Source organism: Chrysemys picta, chromosome 3 (genome assembly GCF_011386835.1).
Source record: "Chrysemys picta bellii isolate R12L10 chromosome 3, ASM1138683v2, whole genome shotgun sequence".
Lineage (NCBI taxonomy): Eukaryota > Metazoa > Chordata > Testudines > Emydidae > Chrysemys > Chrysemys picta.
The window spans coordinates 125,671,182-125,691,151 of NC_088793.1; the positions used below are offsets into that span (position 1 = coordinate 125,671,182).

A 19,970-nucleotide genomic window follows, 5' to 3' on the forward strand; every position below is an offset into this window, starting at 1 on the left:
TCTTTGCTCTTTATATTTTGCTGATCAATGCTCATTAGCTTGCAATTACGAGTGTATATACAAAAGTTCTAAGGGATGGGATTCACACAGGGAGCTTGGTGTTTGTGTTTGGTTTTTCCACCAAGTTGGAACTTCTGATGATTTTCACACTTAAATAGCAGAACAGATTTTTGAATCATTTTTCTTCTTCCTGGTTGAAACCCCCCAGTTCCCTGTTGCATTATAATATGGAGTGACTTTGCATAAAGTGGGTTATTACTGCCAAATAAAGGAGGGAAGGGGTGTGTGGATATGATGCTCGTAACTTAAATGGGTTACAACAGATCTACTGGGTTGCTTCTTGAACAAGATTATCTTAAAGTCAGTAAATCCTGGTACAAGAAAACAAGTTTAGAGAAAATATCCCACAGACATTTAAAAGAAAATCTAATAATTTGTTTAAAAGGCAATTATTGTTCATAACTATGGCCAAAAGAATTTTAAAGACTTATTTAAAAATAGGAATTTGAATTATTGTAAATGTGGAGGAGTTGGATAGTCTGACTCTGAATAGAACAGATTAGTTTATTAGCATGGTGGAAACTGCTCCTCCCCAGTGTAACGAACCAACTGCATTGTCACTCGAATAGTTAACACGAGTGGTCTGCTGGGACTCTGATACCTCAGAAGTCACATCGCCTGCTATGCTCTGTCCTGGCACTGATCATCAGTCATGATGCTCGTTAGTCCCTGAGTAGAACTCCTTCGTGGAAGAGCCACAGCTCCACACCTGGCTTTGCATCTGCTCTGGTGGAGCACAGATTTGATTACTTCCATGATTTGGGCACACAGCTGAGGGAGGAGGAATTTCTTTTCCCTGCCAATGAGGTTTGGATTAATGTGGCTGATTGTCAATTGGTGCCAACATTAGTTTATGGAGTTGTTTTTTTAATTATGATGTATTCCTATCTGCTAGGTGAAATAGAATTAGGCAAGCAGTACAATTTTTTCAGGAAATAGTTTTTTTTTTTTTAAATGATTTAAACTCAATCTTTATCATATCCTGCTTAAGCAATGACATATTAAGAACTTTATCATCAAATAGTTATCTGATGTTGTAGATGACATGAAGGAAATATTTTTAATTTATTTGCATAGTATGAACCCAATCCTCCTCTCAGGACACTGGTGCAAATTGAGAGTAACTTCATTGAGGTCAATGGAATTATGCCAGTGTAAAAAACAAATGCAAGTAAGGGAGAATCAGGCCTCATATACCTTTGTTTTAATGGGGAGGTAGCAGATCATCTGCAATGACAAAGAGAACAAAACAAAACAAAAAAATATATAACTGACTGTTCCCAACTCCAGATACAGGGTCAAAAAACCCGATGTGATGGATGGAATACAGAAATCCTGATCCTACCCCGTCCAAACATTCTTATACATCAATACTTCCTTCTGACTGAAAATGCATTTCACTTGGCGATAGTGCCAACACATTTTATATAGATTATTTTGACATTTTCCCAAACAACTTCTCCTTATCAGTAACTGAAAAATGCCAGGTTGGATGGGCTGAAGAGAAGATGAATGCAAATACATGACAAGGATGGGAGCCTATAGGCAGACAAAGCAAGGGCAATTACTATCCTGGATAAAAGAACTGTGAGTCACTTGTGCAGAACATGAAAAAAAAAATTGAACACCAAGAATTGCAATAGACTGAGTTGTGGGTGAGGTTAGGAAGAGTAAAGCAGGCAGCTACTATAGATTTTGGTGCTGTTTGTGCTAATTTAGGTGAATCTGTAATTATTTCAAACAAGCTTATAATGTCCTGATTTGGGTTTTCTTCTCACGCGTTATGCTGGCAAAATAAACCTCAGCAACATGCCAAATATATTTTGCAATATACAGTGCATTACAAAAAAAGCTGCTAAGTGATATTGAAGTAATACCATTGCAAACACCACCACCTATAGAGGAAGATTACCTTTAACTGCTGATTACATCAGCAAGTGCAGCCATCCCCCACCTCTATAACAAGCACATAAGAGTATTTGTCACATATAAAGAACTTAATAAAAATTTACCTCAAATCTACTTAAACTTGAGCTCTTCGACCGAGACTTCTTGCGGAGATATACTGAAAAGAACCTACGCACTGTGAACTTCTTCATATTCATTTCCATTGCCCCGTTTGAACTACAGTGCAGAGCACACAGGAGCTGCAGTGACGAAGAAGGCTAGTGCATCCCAATTGCGCCCTATATTAAATCCACGGAAGAGAGATTCTCAGAAGTATCTGTTGCTGATTCATCAAGTCCTGTACAGCTAGATGCACAGAAGGTATATTACAAGAGCCATCAAATCTTGCAGCGTGCTGCTTGCTGCTCAGGGCTAAGTGCTTTTCACTCTGTCTTTCTTTCCACTGTTTACATTTCAATGCTGCAAGCTGAACTCTTTCCACTCCCTCACTCTCTCGCCTTAGGTCCTACTACATCCAATCAGACTCAGCTTTTCCTGCATACATAATAAGCACCAGAAAATGACAGCTCCCAACTCCCAGGCAGAGCAGGTTTGCAATAAATATTAGATGTGTCTATTGCTTGCACTCCTGTTCTCTCAGTCAGTCTTTTTCAATCTCTTGGCTTGAGAACTGTATGGGGAAATAAGCACATGCTGCATTTCTGTTTTTAGCTTGGAATTTCAGCAGAGCTATAATTACCATATACAATATGGGCCAGATTTGAGAAGAAACAAGCTATTGTAAAAGATTCTCCTAAGAGAAGATTCAAAGACACCGTGAGTTCATTGCTAAAGTAGTACCATCTGAACCTCATTTTATTCTCTGGACTACATTTTTTACCTTTATCCGTCTGAAGTTAAAACACAGGGCAGATATTACAGATTACTTAAAGGCTTTACATTTAAATAATAGTTTGTACAACACTTTGAAAATATAAAGCACTATATAAATGTTAAGTATTGTGATTATTATTATATTGTGAGGGGAGGCTACAATCCTTCTCTCCAGGGGGTTAAAAATGTATACATACATACAGAATAGGAACCTTGCTGTTCGTACAGTAATTCTGAGTTACTCATTATACTGGAAGCATGCAGACCTATAGCTTTCCCTCTACCTTTTTGATTTCCTTTAGAAAACTACTGAATCTCAATGTGATTCTGAGACCCAAAGTGTTTCTGTTCCAGCCACATTCAGCTTGGGCTACTTGGCCTTGGTTATCTTTCCTTTCCAACTACTAAAGGCCATCAAGACCTCTCTTTCCTCCCATGTCCTTATATGGAAAGCAGGGCCAGTTCCAGGCACCAGCAGAGCAAGCTGGTGCTTGGGGCGGCAGCTTGTAGAAGGCGGCATTCCGCCCAATCCTAGGGTGGCGGTGGCGGCAGTGCCGCCGCTGCTGCTTCTTCTTGGGTCTCTGCAGGCACCTTCAGGGGCTGTGTCAGGATTGTCACAGCCTGTTCTATTGATCTGTTAGGTTTGGTTGGTTGGTTTTTTACCCTTACCACTATCTATAACTGCAAAAGCAACCTTGACTATTTTCCTAAGATGTCATGGAGTTTATCATCTCAACTTACACAGCTTTTATCTGTTTTTCGTCTGGACTTTTGTAATCATATCTTCCTGCAACTCACCCCAACTCCTATCAATTATGTAGTTGTGAAAAGCATCTACCTTGTCAGCTGCTCTGACTGTGTCCTCCTCCTCCTCCCGATCCTTTCATTGGCTTCTCTTCTTCATCAAATATGAACTCTGCATCCTTCCTTTCAAGGTAGATGAGCTTCGGTTTCCACCTAACTTTTTGATCTTGTTTTTTCTTTCCCTCACCATGTTGCTCCATACCTGCTGCAAGCTTAATAATGCCTTTTATATCCTTCTCTTACCTTGTTTCCACCCAGCCCCCTGTGCCTGGAAGAAGGCATGTGCTAGACCAGTGTTTCTCAATCTTTCCAAATTACTTTATTCCTTTCAGGAGTCTGATTTGTCTTGCGTACCCCAAGTTTCACCTCACTTAAAAAACTATTTGCTTACAGAATCAGACATTAAAAATACAAAAGTGTCACACACACACACACCACTATTGCTGAAAAACTGATTACTTTCTCGTTTTGTCTGTATGAAGTTTTAGTTTGTGCTGACTTCGCCAGTGCTTTTTATGTAGTCTGTTGTAAAATTAGGCAAATATCTAGATAAGTTGATGTACCCCATGGAAGACCTCTGCGTACCCCCTGGGGTATGTGTACCCCTGGTTGAGAACCATTGTTCTTGACTATTCAAGGAGTACATTATTTCATCACATGAATAAGGATAGCAAAATCTAGATCTAATATTGTAATTTTTGGGGGGTGATTAACAAAAGTATTTTTTGAACTGTATTAACCATTGTGGTTTTGAATGATAGCTTGGTTGATGGTATAATAGACGAGATTGCTGAGTTTTCTTAAATCTTTTCCATCACATACACATATACATATATATAGAAAGCCCATCTAGTATGCCATCATTCGAAACCACAGTGGGTTTATAAAGTTCAAAAAATAAATTTGTTGTTCACCAAAATAATAAATATTTCAATATTTGATCTAGATTCTGTTACCTTTACTTATGTGGATGTCATTAGCCCTTCCCAACTCTTATGGCACAAGGAGCTGCGCCGTCAATAAAAAAAGAAGATTTAAAACATGTGGAGAGTCCCAGAGTTAAACACAGTTATTGACTGCTTTTACTACAAGATTTGTCACTGCCTTCATGTTGCAATGGGATTTTTACAATCTAATATACTGCAATTTGCAATCGTCATGAAAGGCCATTAAACAAGTCTGGTCTGCAATAAACGCCAAAGAAAAGTTAAGTACATGACAGTTTTGGATAAGTACTCTGGAACAGGTGGTCAGCAAGTGGGTGCTGAGGAGCAGGGAGGGTCAGAGCCATGGCATCACTCCCCCACATTGATATACACGGGTCATCGAGTTTAAGGCCAGAAGGAACCACCAGATCTAGTCTGGCCTTCTGCATAGCACAGGCCACCAACACTGCCCAGCACCCGCACGCTAACCCAGCAATGAAAATGAGATCACAGAAGACTAGACCGTTGTGTGCCACAGGGCGAGAGTATGATGGACCAAGGTGCACCAATGCCAAAAGCCCATGAAGTGGCAGGGAAATTATTAAATCGACACATCCCGGCAAGTGAACCATATCGACACACTGCACCACACAAGGTCTGTGTCAATCTGATGGGGATTGGGGGACTCCTTCCCAGCCCCACATATGGGTGATCAGTTAGACCCCGAGCACACATGAGCCAGCCAGCCAGACACCTGAGAGAGAGAGAGAGAGAGAGAGAGAGAGAGAGAGAGAGCGCGCGCGTGCGCGCGAGCGAATGACTGGTGTCATCTCAGAGTCCTGACCCACCCCATTCAATGTCTGGTCTGCTGCAGGGGCCATCCCTGATGCTTCAGAGGAATGACAAACAACCAACCAAACCCACCACAACACCCCATCCCCAACCTCAGAATCCACTGAGGGGAGGGCAGGAATCCCTTCCTCACTCACCCCTGCAGCTGGCCAGCTGAAACCCTGAAGCATGAGCTTTAGGAACAAATTATAAACTGGAAGAGAGCCCCAGGGCTGCTAAGTCCTACTCCCACCATCACAACCAGCCCCATAATACAATTGCACTCAAATTTGTCCAACTCTATCTTAAAAAACTAAGTAAGTTGTTGGCCCCACAACGCCTATTGGGAGGCTGTTCCAAAACCTCACTCTTCTGATGGTTAGAAATCTTTTAATTTCCAGGCTGAATTTCTTCATGGCCAGTTTATGCCCATTTGTTCTCATGCCAACATTGTCCTTTAGCTTAAATAGCGCTTCGCCCTCCATGGTGTTTACCCCCTAATATATTTAGAGAGAGCAGTCATATCCCATATCAGCCTTCTTTTTGCTAGGCTAAACAAGCCAAGCTCTTCCATTCTCCTTTCATAAGACAGGCCCACCATTCCCCTGATCATCCTAGTAGCTCTTCTCTGCCCCTGTTCCAGTTTGAATTTAGTTTTGTTGATTATGTGTGATAAGAACTGTACATAGTATTCCAAATAAGGTCTTACCAGTGCCTTGTATAATGGCATACCTCTCTCTCTCTCTCTCACACACACACACTACTGGAGATGCCTCGTCTAATACATCCTAGGATTGCATTTGCTTCTTTCACAGTTACATCACTTTGGTGGCTCAGTCATCCTGTGATTGACTTCACCACACCCAGGTCAGTCTCGTTCTCTGTCATTTCCCACTGATTAGCCTCCAGCTTTTTGTAACAGAAATTCTTATCAGACCTTAAGTACATGATCTTGCACCTTGTGCAATTGAATTTTATCCCATTTCTGTCACTCCAGTCTTCAGGGTCATCCAGATCTTCCTCTATAATATTCCAATGCTTTCCAACATTGTATCATCATTAGCACACTCCTACTTTTTGTGCCAAGGTCATGAATAAAAATATTAAGAGTGATCCCAAGGCAATCCTTCAGGAACTTCACTAGTAACCTACCCCCAATCTGATATTTCACCTTTCAGAAAAACCCGTTGTCTTATCCCCTTTAACCAGTTCCTTATTCACCTTACAATTCTTGTACTAATCCCTATCCACTCTAGTTTAATTAATATTTTTCCACATGGTACCGTGTAAAATTCTTTACAAGGCAAGAGGATGTGGGGGAGGGAATGCTCCAAATATAATAGTTTGATTGATAACAAAAAAGTCCAAATACAGGAAACACAAACAAAAATACATAGATAATGTGAAGCGTAGGTACAGAAAATAGAAAATTCTACAAGTATCTTGTGTGTATTTTATGCTTCTGAGCCAACGTATTTAAATTTAGCTTCAGAAGAACAAATGAATAAGATGAGGTCTCAGAAGGAAAGACCCATAACTTACAGTTAGCTATAGAATATCCAATTTGTCCAATGACTAATAAAAAGGTACAAGTTAAGGAAGAAATTAGATTAAACTGAACACTCATTGTTCTATTTATAAGTATACTAGCAGTCAGATCAACCTGAAAAATTCATTGCACTTAGAAATTCATGGTAGTAAATTATTAATCGGCTTCCCTATGAGTAATTTTTACTGCCAAAGAACTCGATGGAAATGAAATCCACCAAATGGCTGTGCTTAAGGCAAGAATAAACAGAGATGAGGATCAACTGACATACTTACACTTCGTAGTAATATTTATATTTTTGATTCTGATTTATGGCTTCAAAACTGAAGCATTAATTGCCACAACATAGAGTTAAAAAAGATAAAATGCCTGATTTTGCTTTTTTTGAAGTCAATGGCAAAACTCATTTACTTCGACTTGATTAGGATTAGAACCAAAATGTACAGACAAAAAGTACTTCAGCTTAGAGCAGGGGTCTCAAACATGCGGCCCACGAGGTCGTTTTCTGTGGCCCCCCCAGCGTTTACCTAGAGCAGGTCCAGCCTGATGCGCACTGGGGGGAAGGGCGGTCTCCCTGCCAGTCCTGCCCCCTGCCGCTCCGGGAAGCAGACGGAACATGGGGAAGGGGGGGGGGGCACAGGGCTCTGTGTGTTGCTCTTGCTTCAGGCAGCGCCCCAGCAGCTCCCATTGGCCGCAGTTCCCCATTCCCGGCCAATGGAAGTTGCTGGGGGTAGTGCCTGAAGCAACAGCAACACACAGACTCCTGTATCCCTCCTCCCCCAGGTTCCGGCCACTTCCCGGAGTGGTGCGGGGACAGGCAGGCAGGTGGCCTGCCCCGCCATCGGTGTGTGTTGGGCCAGAGCCCGGCCCCCGAGCCCCTCCTGCAGCCCAACCCCCTGCTGTACCCTGCACCCCTCCTGCAGCCCAAGCCCCTCCTGCCCTCCCTGGGGGGCAGGAAGGGGGCAGAGTTGGGGTGGGGATTTCAGGGAAGGGGTTGAATGGGGGCAGGGCCTCATGGAAGGGGTGGAGTGGGGGGGCCAAGGGTGGCAGGGGGAGGAGTCAGTAATGCGGCCCTCTGCCAATGTACTAGTCCTCATGTGGCCCTCATGGTCATTTGAGTTTGAGACCCCTGGCTTAGAGTTTACTGAGACTAGGTCTTAGTTAAATTTAATGGAGGATTTCTAATAATAAAACTTACTACCAGGACTTGTGTGACTCACAGATGGTTGTACACAGAACACATTCAGATTAATAAAAAGTCAAGCACACACATGGAGGTGGGCAAAATTGTTTGGAAAAAATCTTTTTTCCCCTGGAAAATTTGGGACAACTGAAACATTTCGTGAATTGGTCAGATTCACCGATTTGTTTGACAAAACCCAAAAAACCACAAACACCCAATGTTTCGTTTAAAAATTGAAATGTTTTGTTTTGACATTTTTTAAATGAAATGTTTTGATTTTTCAATTCAAAATCACTGCTTTTAGAATTTTACTTGAGTTTTATTTTGAAAAGGCTAAAGAACTCAAAGGCAAAATGTAACGTTTTATTTCAGGTAGAACAAAACATTTTGTTCAACCCAAAAAAGAAATTTATTCAAGTTTTGATTCACGAAAAAAAAAAAAAAGGAGTATGGTGGCACCTTAAAGACTAACAGATTTATTTGGGCATAAGCTTTTGTGGGTAATTTTTTGGGGGGGGGATCAAACCAAGGTGTTTGTTTTTTAAATTTCCACCTACCTATTGAACAGAAAAAAACCAGTTATTCTCACAGCTCTATCCAGGAACTGCAGATACAGACCCAAGACATTTACACTCAGCAATAAATAGTCTATGATGAACCAGAACCTAGAAGGACAGGCATGACGGGACTGGTTGATGCTGCATGAACTATCCATTTGCAGTAGAGATAAGAGAATTGGGCTAAGTAATTGGAAGAAGGACTACACAAGTCTTTGAGACATATGACGCTCATCCACAAGATATAGGCTTAGTGCAGGAAGTTACTGGTTGAAATTCTAGGGCCTGTGTTGTGTAGGTCAGACTAACTATAATGGTTCCTTCTGGCCTTAATCTGTTTATCTATTGTGACAAAGTTCCTCCTCTATCTTGGTGGGTCCTGCACTTATTGGCAGATTTTCTTGCCTCAGAGATTCACCATGTGGGTTGGGGAACAGCCCAGAGACCTTCCCCGCTGGGAAAACCCACAGTCCAGGTCAATTGGGAGGTTTGGGGGGCCCCTCTACTCTAGGTTCCAGCCCAGGGCCCTGTGGACTGCAGCCATCTATAGTGCCTCCTGTAACAGCTGCATGACAGCTACAACTCCCTGGGCTACTTCCCCATGGCCTCCCCCAAACACCTTCCTTATTCTCACCACAGGACCTTCCTCCTGGTATCTGATAACACTTGTGCTCCCCAGTCCTCCAGCAGCACACCCTCTCAGCTCCTTGCTCCTCTTACTCCCAGCTACTCACACTCCCACCACAAAGTGAAGTGAGCTCCTTTTTAAAACCCAGGTGCCCTGATTAGCCTGCCTTAATTGATTCTAGCAGCTTCTTCTTAATTGGCTCCAGGTGTCCTAATTAGCCTGCCTGCCTTAACTGGTTCTAGCAGGTTCCTGATTACTCTAGTGCAGCCCCTGCTCTGGTCACTCAGGGAACAGAAAACTACTCATCCAGTGACCAGTGTATTTGCCCTCTACCAGACTCCTGTACCCCACTGGTCTGGGTCTGTCACACTATGAATAAAACTGCAATGACTCTGCTAATTGAGCAAAGCAACAGATAACTGGAGTTATTGCTCTATGTTTCATGGAGTGTTAGTGTTATGTTACCATCCCTGATGAACGTCTTTAGTTCTGAAAGGAATATATTGTTGACTCTGAATGCAGGAGACTTAATGGGGGCTGAGGAACAAGCCCCTAGGAAACCCTCAACAAGACTATGCAATGAAAATATCTAAGGTAAAATTGTGGTCCAAAAAGCAAATGAGATGCTGGGTTGAATCAATCTTGCTATAGAGAATGAAACTGAAAGTGTACAAATTGATGGCACTCTTATGTTGAATAATACATTCAATTTTGCTTGCCCTTTCTCAAGACGTTTATATGAGAAACAGAAAGGCTTCAGCGACAGGCAACAAATTATTAGAGGCAAGAAAAGGCTTCCATATAAAAATGCATATCATTAGGACCTCAAATTTAGAAAGGAGAATAAGAGGGTCATGATAGAGGTACAGTATAATTCCAGTTACCCCAATTCCCTTTACCCCAAAAATCCTAGTTATCGGAATCCATTGTGTATCCCTCATGTAGCCTTATATTAATTATTCACCCATTAATAACTTCTCAATTAGCCACTTACTGCTGGTTAGTGCTAATCAAGGGCTTTGCACTTTTAATACTTAATACTTTCTACTTTATTAATGAATAAAACCAATGTTATTGAATGTAAACACTAAAATTATATTAAAACCACTGTGGACACAATTTTAACACAATTTTGGTGGCTTAATAAACTCAAGAGGTTTATTTTTTACTCTTTAATAAAGTACAAAGTATTAAGCAAATATCAGCATTACTCCCTTCGTTCCCCATATTTCTATATCAGTGAAACTGCAGCTCAATGTAGCACTTTCGTTTCTCCAAATACTCCATCATCAAAAGTTTCAGTTTCCCCAAAACCATTCAGATAAACGGGATAAACCCAAACCCTAACCCAAAATAGAACTAGGTAAATTAATGGAGGATAGATCCATCAATGGCTATTAGCCAGGATGGGCAGGGAGGGTGTCCCTAGCCTCTGTTTGCCAGAAGCTGGGAGTGGGCAACAGGGGATGGATCCCTTGATTACCTGTTCTGTTCATTCCCTCTGAAGCACCTGGCATTGGCCACTGTCAAAAGACAGGATACTGAACTAGATGGACCTTTAGTCTGCCCAGTATGGCCATTCTTATGAGTGTCCTGTATATGAAAAAATGGCATAAAGAAGGTAAATTAAATATTCCTATTTACTCTCTTGTAGGCACTTTATTCAATTGTTTTATTGTTGTGGTTAACCCATATGCTATTTCATATATCTATTCATCACACATTGATTACATAAGTAGGGTGAGACTATAGGGGTATAAGATTGACAAGTATTTAGGAGTGATGACTGCATATTAGATATATAAAGTAAAGCACCCTGTAGACCTTGTATTACAGCCATAAGTAAGGCCTATAAAATTTCAGCTTAGTCTCACTAGGTTTAAGGAAGCTTGACATAAGCAGGTGAATTAAGAATAACCCTATGCCAATAAAACCACATGATTCTGCAAAGGTGCCAATAGATGATGTTATAGAAAAATAAACTAATATACCATCTAGACCACATGGTACCTGATTGATACATCATGGAAAGTTCTGTTCTGACTGCAGGTTACCATGGGAACATGTGTACATAAATATCAATAAGATGCTAATAAGAAAAAGGGGAACTAAGAACAACCTATGAAAAGTGGGAGCTCCCAAAATTTATGGGGTGTGGAAGTACAGTTAAGGAAGAGAAGGGTTGGAACCCTCATGCATAGGTATATGGGTTAGGTGTGCTCAGAACAACAAGGCAAAAGTAATTCCCTGATTGCAGTAAAGTGGGAAGACCCCAACATAAGACCTCATTCGGAAGACCCTAGCAGGAACCACCCCTCTATCAGTGACCATCTGTTGAGAAATCCACCAGACTCTAATATCTTTGGTTATGCATAAAGCATTGGCTGTTGCGTGGGCTCTCAGGTTGTGTAGATGTGTATGCGAGTATAACTTATAACGGATAATACAAACAAGATTTTTTTACTCGTAACTGTTTTGTGGTCATTGTGTCTGCTCTTCATGTGTCCTAAGAGTCTCCCAGTCTAAGAATCTTAAAAGGTAACTTTCACCCTATTGATTTGAAACTGTGGCCGCACAGGAGCTGAGCTCACTCCCTAGGGACACTATAGTTTAAACCCAGGTCTATCAATTCAAATTTTTATAAAGGCTACACTCATAAAAGAGAATCAGGAACAGTTGTTCCAGGAGCATCCACTGAGCAGCATGAAGAATACTTTTCCTCAGTTGATTATGCAATACATGTCTGCAGCATTACTGTTGCCATGTTGGTCCCAGGACATTATCAGCGAGACAAGGTGGGTGAGGTACTTTTTTTTTTTTTTAAATTAAACCAACTTTTTAGTGAAAGAGACAAGCTTTTAAGCTACACAGAGACCTGAAGAAGAGCTCTGTGTAGCTCAAAAGCTTGTTTCTTTCACTGACAGAAGTTGGTCCAATAGAAGATATTACCTCACCCACCTTGTCTCTGTTATATGATACATGGCACTTTCAATGGATTACCACTTCCTGGGTCATGAGTTGAGCAGGAAGTGGTATGTGAGTTGTGGGCACATTTTCATTTGATGTGTTTCTTCAATGTGCAATTGTGAGGCATGTTCTTGCTGTTTTTTAAAAACACACTGATGGATTTGGGTAAGAGTTTCATCAACATTTTTCTAGTGAAAACAAAGTCCTTTATCCTTCAAGCTGTTGTGTTAGGACAAACCCCTGTTCCTGCACGGAGCTCCATGGATTGCAATGGGGCTCTGAGGGTGCAGGGATATTCCCACCCAATACAATGCAGGACTTGAGCCACATACACCATATCGAAGATGATTGCTGCTGGTTGGGAGAGGGTGTTAGAAGGGCTAATTTTTCTAGCTAAGTACAAAAGAAGATACACAGAACATTAGATTAGGGTTTACTTAATAAATGGCTAGAGGTTTAGGGACTGTAAACAATAGTGAAGGCAAGGTTTAAAATAATAGAAATACTTACCTATTACACAGATCTTTACATTTGCAAATCAAAAAGTGCTTCACAAAGGAGATCAGTGCCATCACCCCCATTTTACAGAAGGTAAAACAGACAGAGGTGAAATGACTTGCCCATGGTCACCCAGCAGGCCAGCAGCAGAGCAAGAACTAGAACCCAGGTCTCCTGAGTCCCAGTCAGATGCTCTATCCATTAAGTCACACACACAAATCTTTATTTCATCCCCTTTCTCCCTCCACCCTCTGTATCCCCTTGTCCACGTGTTGTCTATTTACATCCTATCAGTATGAATTTTGGGACAAAAATCTGTCTCACTGTGTGCCTATAAAACACCTGGCACACTTTAAAGCAGAAAAAAACAATTAAAATCATAATTATTAATGTGAAACCAAGTGAAGTGACCCAAACATTAACCAGACTTCCATTTGATTTTGCATGTCCTCAGTACTGTGTGCTAGAGGGAAGTGTGTAATCTGGACCACAGTCATTGTCTGTGGTACATGTTGCAGCCTGGACATCTATTCAGTAGTTGACAGCTAGTGCTGATGCCAGATCCTTAAGCTGTACCCAGAGCCTACCTAGTGTGTGTTGACAGAAAGATATGCAGTTATTTGGCTGCTTTTTCACAAGTTGAGGGTGAAATATAATGCTTTGCTCTCTGCTTGTCTGAAAGCATGCCCCACTGTGTCTCTGCAAAGAACTCCCTCCCTGCTCTCTTTTCCCCGCCCCGGCTCCAGCATGCTAGAAATTTGCTGCTGGGCTATACCAACATCAAATTATAGTGTAGCCTGCACAGGTTTAGTTGTTCTGACCAACAAGTGGGGGAGGAGGGGAAGTGAATAGGGGGTATAAAGGTTCTGCCTCTCTCCACAACCCTCTCTGCTCCAAGGAGAGAAGCAGAAGCCTCACAGCCCCCACATGTACACCCAAGTTCTGGGTTGCCAGGGCAGAAGCTTAAGAGGGATGTCTTATTCCCTTGTTATTGCCCTGAATGGGCATGCAGTGTTCAGTGATCACCCAAAGCTTAAGGTGCTTGCAAGCATCATCATCGTGGAAAATCCCTAAGGGAGGTCACCTCCCTGCAGACTGAGCACCATACAGATGGTCTGGGTAGATGTTAAGTCCATTTCCATCACTGGTGACCTTATGAGTAGGGCCCTACCAAATGTCACAGTCCATTTTGGTCAATTTCATGATCATAGGATTTAAAAGATAAACATCTGAAACCATGAAATTGACTGTCTGAAATTTCATGGCAGTAGAACCATGGGGGTCCTGACCCAATGGGAGTTGTGGAGGGGTGTGTGTCACAAGGCTATTGTGGGATTGCCTCCCTTACTTTTGTACTGCTGCTGGCAGGGGTGCTGCCTTCAGAGCAGCGCAGAAGTAAGGGTCATAGGGTATTGGGGGGTGGGGGAGTTGCCATACATCTGGGTTTTCCCAGCAGCCTCCTGCCCAGGTCAGGAAGTGACAGCTGGAGCTGCAGCCTCTCTGCATGGAGAAGACGGACATGTAAGGTGAGGCGGTGGCCTTGGGCGGGGGAAAGAATAGGGGAAGGGGGCAGTGGGGTGAGAAGTGGGGGTTGGGGGAATTTGGGATGTGCAGGGCTGCGGCGGCCAGAAAAAGAGGCGACTTTCCCCAGCTTCAGGGCTGTGGCTGCTGGGGAGAGACCCCCCCCCTCCTTCCCAGCCCCAGCTTGGGGGCTGCTGTGGCAGGGGAGAGAGGGCACTCCATCGCATAAGAAAGGTAAGACTACTGATATTAAAATCAGAGTTGTGTGCTTTTATTTGTAGAACAAAAAAAGTTAATTAAGTTTTTTTTTTATATAGCGCTTTACAATAGTTAGCTAACAGCACAAACAACATTTGGAAAGATCATTAAGTGGTATTTTCAAGTGGTCCGCAGGGGGGGAAAAATGTTTGAGAATCACTGCTACAGGGGGAAGAGAAAGTCCCATCTCTCCACAGCCTGGGCCAGGACCAGCAGCTGGAGCCTGGACAAGGTAGGAGTCCCTGGCTGGGGTTGCTCCAGCCATGCCCCTCCCCTACAATAGCCAAATTTCATGGTGGAGATCAGAATTCACCGTCCATGATGCATTTTTCACAGCTGTGAATTTGGTAAGGCCCTAATCATGACAACTAAGCATTGTGATCAGTCACGACCATGGTATCACCAACTATATAGCAGCCTTCCTTGCGACACACACATTGGAAATTCATTGGTCTTCCATCCTAAGAATATGTTTGTACCAAAAAAGCTGCCAAACCTGAAGCTGTGTTGATGGAGGTGGTGGTCATGAGGAGTTTGGCTACAGATATCCTCATTTCTTATCTTGTCCTGCCACTTATTATGGAGCAGCTGACAAAGACAAGAACCAAAAACATCTGGTGGTCTTCAGCCTTCCTCAGTGCCCATATTAAGGTGATTGCAAAAGATCTCTTGATTCTGTGTCGGGTTCCAACTGGCCCTTCATAGCAACAAGAGCTTCACAGCACACCACCTAGAGTCTATATTTGGGAAGCTCAGTCACTAAAGGTATAGTCCCCAGTACCACATAGGCAAAGGGACAATCAAGACTTAAGTTACTTGGGCCTGGTCTACACTACAAAGTTAGGTCAGCATAAGCGTCCTTGCATTGGCCTAGTTTTGCCATGTGTCGACACTTAAATTTGTCTCCCACCGATGTAAGTGCCCTGTTACACCGACACAGTAACAGCCTTGGTCAATGTACTGAAGTTAACACATAGCAAGTGTTGACACTGCATTACCTATGTCAACCCTAACAGTCCTCCAGCAGCTATCCCACAATGACCAAACACAGTCAGCTGGTATAGGAGCAAATTTGCTCTCTACTTAAACTACTTTAAAATTGCATGTTTAAAATGGGGTATTAAGTGCTTCTGCCCTGATAACGGTGGGATAGTAAGCGATGAGGAAGCACCATAAGCATTACTCAGAGGTTGGCTTGAGCAGGCTACTGAACTGCTGTTGCAGTGGGTGCAGAGCCAGTCCATGAGACCAAAACCCTTGTGATTTATTTTGACAGTGAGTTGTGCCATTAGTGACCCCAACAATCATTGCAGAAACAGGTGGGTGCATAGTCTGTTAGGTGAATGACTACATCGGGGATTGGCCCTGCTAAGACACATGAGGACCCAGGACTGCTCTGGTCACAATTGTGAACTCCACTGCCCAGGGTCTCAGAGACCAGAAGGCCCTTCCTCCTCTTTAAAGTCCTGTGAATTTGAAAAATCCCTTTGCCTGATTGTTCAGCATAGTGAGCACACTTAGCAGCTGGTGAATATTGCAGAAAGGCCTGGGAGTCCCTGCAGGAAAAGGGGAGGCAGATGCACCAGGACATAATAGGGCTTCTCTGACAGCAAACAGATGCTGCAGACAATTGTGGACCTACAGGATCAATCAATCACAGACTTGCCTCCCTTTGCAGTACATGAAGAACTATTACAGCACCTCCCTGTACATTACTGCCTCCAAACACTCCATGTAGCTTCAAGGCTGTATCCCTACCCCTACTACTACACACTGGGGGAACATTAAGGACAATAACTTCCCATCACTGACCTGCGAAAGCCACAGTTGCAGTATATGTAGCTAAAATGCACATGAATGTTCTTTCCCCTTGTTAAGTTATGTTCCATTAATTTATTACATGTTTAAGATATGTGCTTTTAAATTATACAGGGGTTTTTTTGCACTGATTTTGTTCTTAATTATATTCTATTCTTTGGAAAAGAATTCATCTTTATCAGTTTACAATATATGCTGCAGAATGCCTAGAGGTACTGAAAGCCCCTACTTGTTATTGCACACTGACACAACCTATAGGGTCAGCGACAAAAATATAATATTCATAAATGTACAGGAAGCACCACAAAATTATAGCTGCATTGGTGTACATCTACAAATACAAGACTATCAAGCACCACATAATTCCTAACAGGCCCCAAAACAACAGGACCAGGTAAGGAACAGTCCATCACAATGTTTTATTGTGGCTCACTGTTAAAAGTGCTCTTTCAAACCCTTCCTGAGCCATATAAAACTCCGCACTGAACTCCAATAGCCAATGTGTCCAGCTGTTCAAACTCAGCATGCAGCCACTCCACCTCCACCCCCCATCCCATTGGCAACTTTTCCTTCTTTGCTTCACAGATGTTATGCTGGACACAGCAGGCAGCTCTAACCATTGGGATATTTTTCCCACCTGAGATCCAATCTTGAGAGTAAACAACTCCAGCAACCCTTCAATCTACCAAAAGCACATGCAACTTTAATTCTGCACCTGCTCAGACAGTAGTTGAATCTTTCCTTGCTGCTGTCAAGGTGGCTGGCATATGGCTTCATGAGCCAGGGGAGCAAGGGCTAGGCTGGGTCCCCAGGATCAGTATTGGCATTTCAACATGGCCAATGGTAATCCTCCAGTTGAGAAAAAAGTCCCTGCTTGTAGCTTTCTGAGCAGCCCTGTGCTCTTAAAGATCTGAGCATCATGCACCTTCCCTGACCAGCCAACACCGATGTCAGTGAAGCATCCCCAGTGATTCACCAATGCTTGCATCACCACGCAGCCCTTCCTATTAATGTACACTGTGGCAATGTGGTCTGGTACCAAAATAGGGATGTGTGAGCCATTTATTGTTCTGCCACAGTTCAGGAGCCTCATTGCTGCAAAGCCATTCACTATGTCCTGCGCATTGCTAGAGGGTCACAGTCCTGTGTAACAGGAGAGAATTAATGGCCCTGCACACTTGCACCACAATGACCCCCATAGTGGATTTTCCAACTCAAAAATGATTTCCAATTGACCGATAGCAATCTGGCATTGAAAGTTTCCACAGTGTGATCACCACTCACTCCTCCACTGTTAGCACAACTCTCATTTTGGTGCCCCTGTGCTGGAGTGAGCTTGGCACACAGATTGAGGATTGTGGCCTTGCACATCCGAAATTCTTCAGCCACTGCTCGCCATCCTGCATTATGCTGCATCCCAGTCAGTGCTCATTTCTCGGACCCAGAAGTAGCGCTCCTCCATCTGAAGCTACTCTGTGAACACTAACCACCACCTTGAATTGGTTCTTGGTATGTCCCTCAGCAATCTGTCCTTCATGAAATCATGTTCCCCCACTCATTCAGTTCTTCTTGTGGTTCCACAAATCCTAGAGGATTGTGGGTGTTGTGCTTGTAATGTGTATGAAAAGGGTGTAGATCTGTGCAGGCTCTGTGCTTCTGTCAGAGATGGTGGAAAGTGAGAATGACTATGTGGGTTTGTGGGATTTTAAAGAGGTGTGAATCATGGGATATTACATGACGATATGGGATGGAGACAGTTGCATGCTGGGAAGTTGACCCCTTTCTGCTAGTCATCCCTGTGACACTCATTTCTGTCCCACCCTGAATTGCCAAAACATCCCAAAACACAGTATGCTAGCTGGTTGCCGGGTGAACTCTGGGACTCCTACCCATGATGCACTGCACTCTGCATCAACACAAGCACTCCTGGTGAGTGCACACAGTGCCAACACAAGGAGCTAAGTATTCATGCACACAATGTAACTTGCGATGCAAAAGTTTGTAGTGTAGACATGGCCTTCACTACTGAAGGCATGTCCAAGGCATCTGGTAATTCTGAAAGCTGACCAGTATAAATATGACCACACCAAAGATGTAGAGAATTTTCTGCTTTGAAGGAACTAGTGTTGCTCAATATGCACTGTAAGCCCTCAGACTCAATACCAATATTCTCTTTAATGGATTCTGTCCAACATTTTCTAATACCAGATCTTAAAGTTTGGCACCTAAACAAGCTGCTTAATTTTCAGAGTTGCTGAGCACCCGTTGCTATCAGCAAAGTCAAACAAGCATTTCTGCTCCTTTGCAGTTGTGCGTGGTTGGATGATTGATTCTGAAGTAATACCTTTCTTCTGGAAAATACAGTGCAAACAAACCTATCTTTTCCCATCCCCTCACAAGCCCTTGCTTGGAGCCAGGATGTATACTGGCTCAGTTTTACTGAGACCACTAGTGTTTGAAGCAAATGGCATAGATTTGCACATGCTATTGAACTTTCCTGATGCAAACTAGAGGGAACCCTTCCTTCTCTTGTCTTTTGCTCTTTTCTTTCAGTACAGACTCCAATATGCTGTCATTCAGCAGTAGTTATACAAGACATATGTCATCCAAAGAGATAGAGCTCATGACTGTAGGATATGGATGTGATGAAGAGGTTGTATTCTAGCTATGTGATGCCTAGAATATCCATTTCCCTCAACCCCTACAATTTAGAATGAAGCATTATGTCTCATGAAAAATGATGTAAAATCAGGTTGTATTGGGTGTTACCTGCAGAGAACTTACTAATAAGAAAATACTCTGAAGACACACAGGGTGTTCCTATTAGAACAGAGAGAACTGGGACTAAAGCAGAAACAGTAGTGGCAGGACAAGACAAGGGAGTTAGATTTGTCTGTATATGTAATAAGACATTTTAGTTCTTTCAAAAGATAGTGTTTGATCTTCAGGTCTGGGGAGTGCTACTATGAAAGGACTGTGGCATTCATTACTACTGCTCCCTCTATCATATGTGCTTTCTCATCCACTGACTCCCTGTAATGGTGTGACACCCACCTGTCAATTGACCCCTTCTGATCAGAGGTGTCTGTAGTCTTTAAATAGTCCCAACCCTGGTATTGGGCTGTACCCCCAGGGCTTCCTTCCTGGGGGCAATGGTTTCACCCTCCAGCTTTCCAACTGGGCCACTAAGCAGTTCAGATCCCCTTCTGGGGGTTTATTGCTGTTCAGTTGACCTATGGGGGGGAACCCACACCCACCCACTATTTCAGGCCCCAGCCCAGGGACCCTAAGAATAGCAGTCACATGCTGCTGTGTCTCTTTAACTAAACTATTTTCAGTTCCCTGGGCCACTTCCCATGTGGCCCTAGCCTTCATGAAAGCTTCACTCTCACCTCATGGCTCTTCTATGTGCAGGCCCAGGAGCCAGGCAGGAGCTCTTTCTTGCTCCCCGAGTCCCTGGCAGCACTGAGCTGTCCATGGTGCTGCAGTTCCCTTTGTCCAGCCAGGACCAACATCTGCACTCCACTGGCTCCAACAAGGAACTGCCTCTGGTCTGCACTGCAGCTTTTTATACTAGCCTGCAACCCTC

The 19,970-nt window shown here is 43.0% G+C and overlaps 1 protein-coding gene across 3 annotated transcripts in view; it reads right to left on the minus strand.

The window, feature by feature from the left end:
- Positions 1–19,970, minus strand: part of RPS6KA2 (ribosomal protein S6 kinase A2) — a 446,243-nt gene that overhangs the window by 235,053 nt on the left and 191,220 nt on the right. Inside the window, exon 1 of one of the 3 annotated variants that reach the window (XM_065590437.1) lies at positions 2,073–2,459. The exons of the other annotated variants lie outside the window; for them this stretch is intronic. Coding sequence (XP_065446509.1) covers positions 2,073–2,171 — 99 coding nt within the window. The 5' untranslated portion in view covers positions 2,172–2,459. Of the gene's footprint in view, positions 1–2,072; positions 2,460–19,970 lie in introns of those variants that run through there. 3 annotated transcript variants of the gene reach the window in all.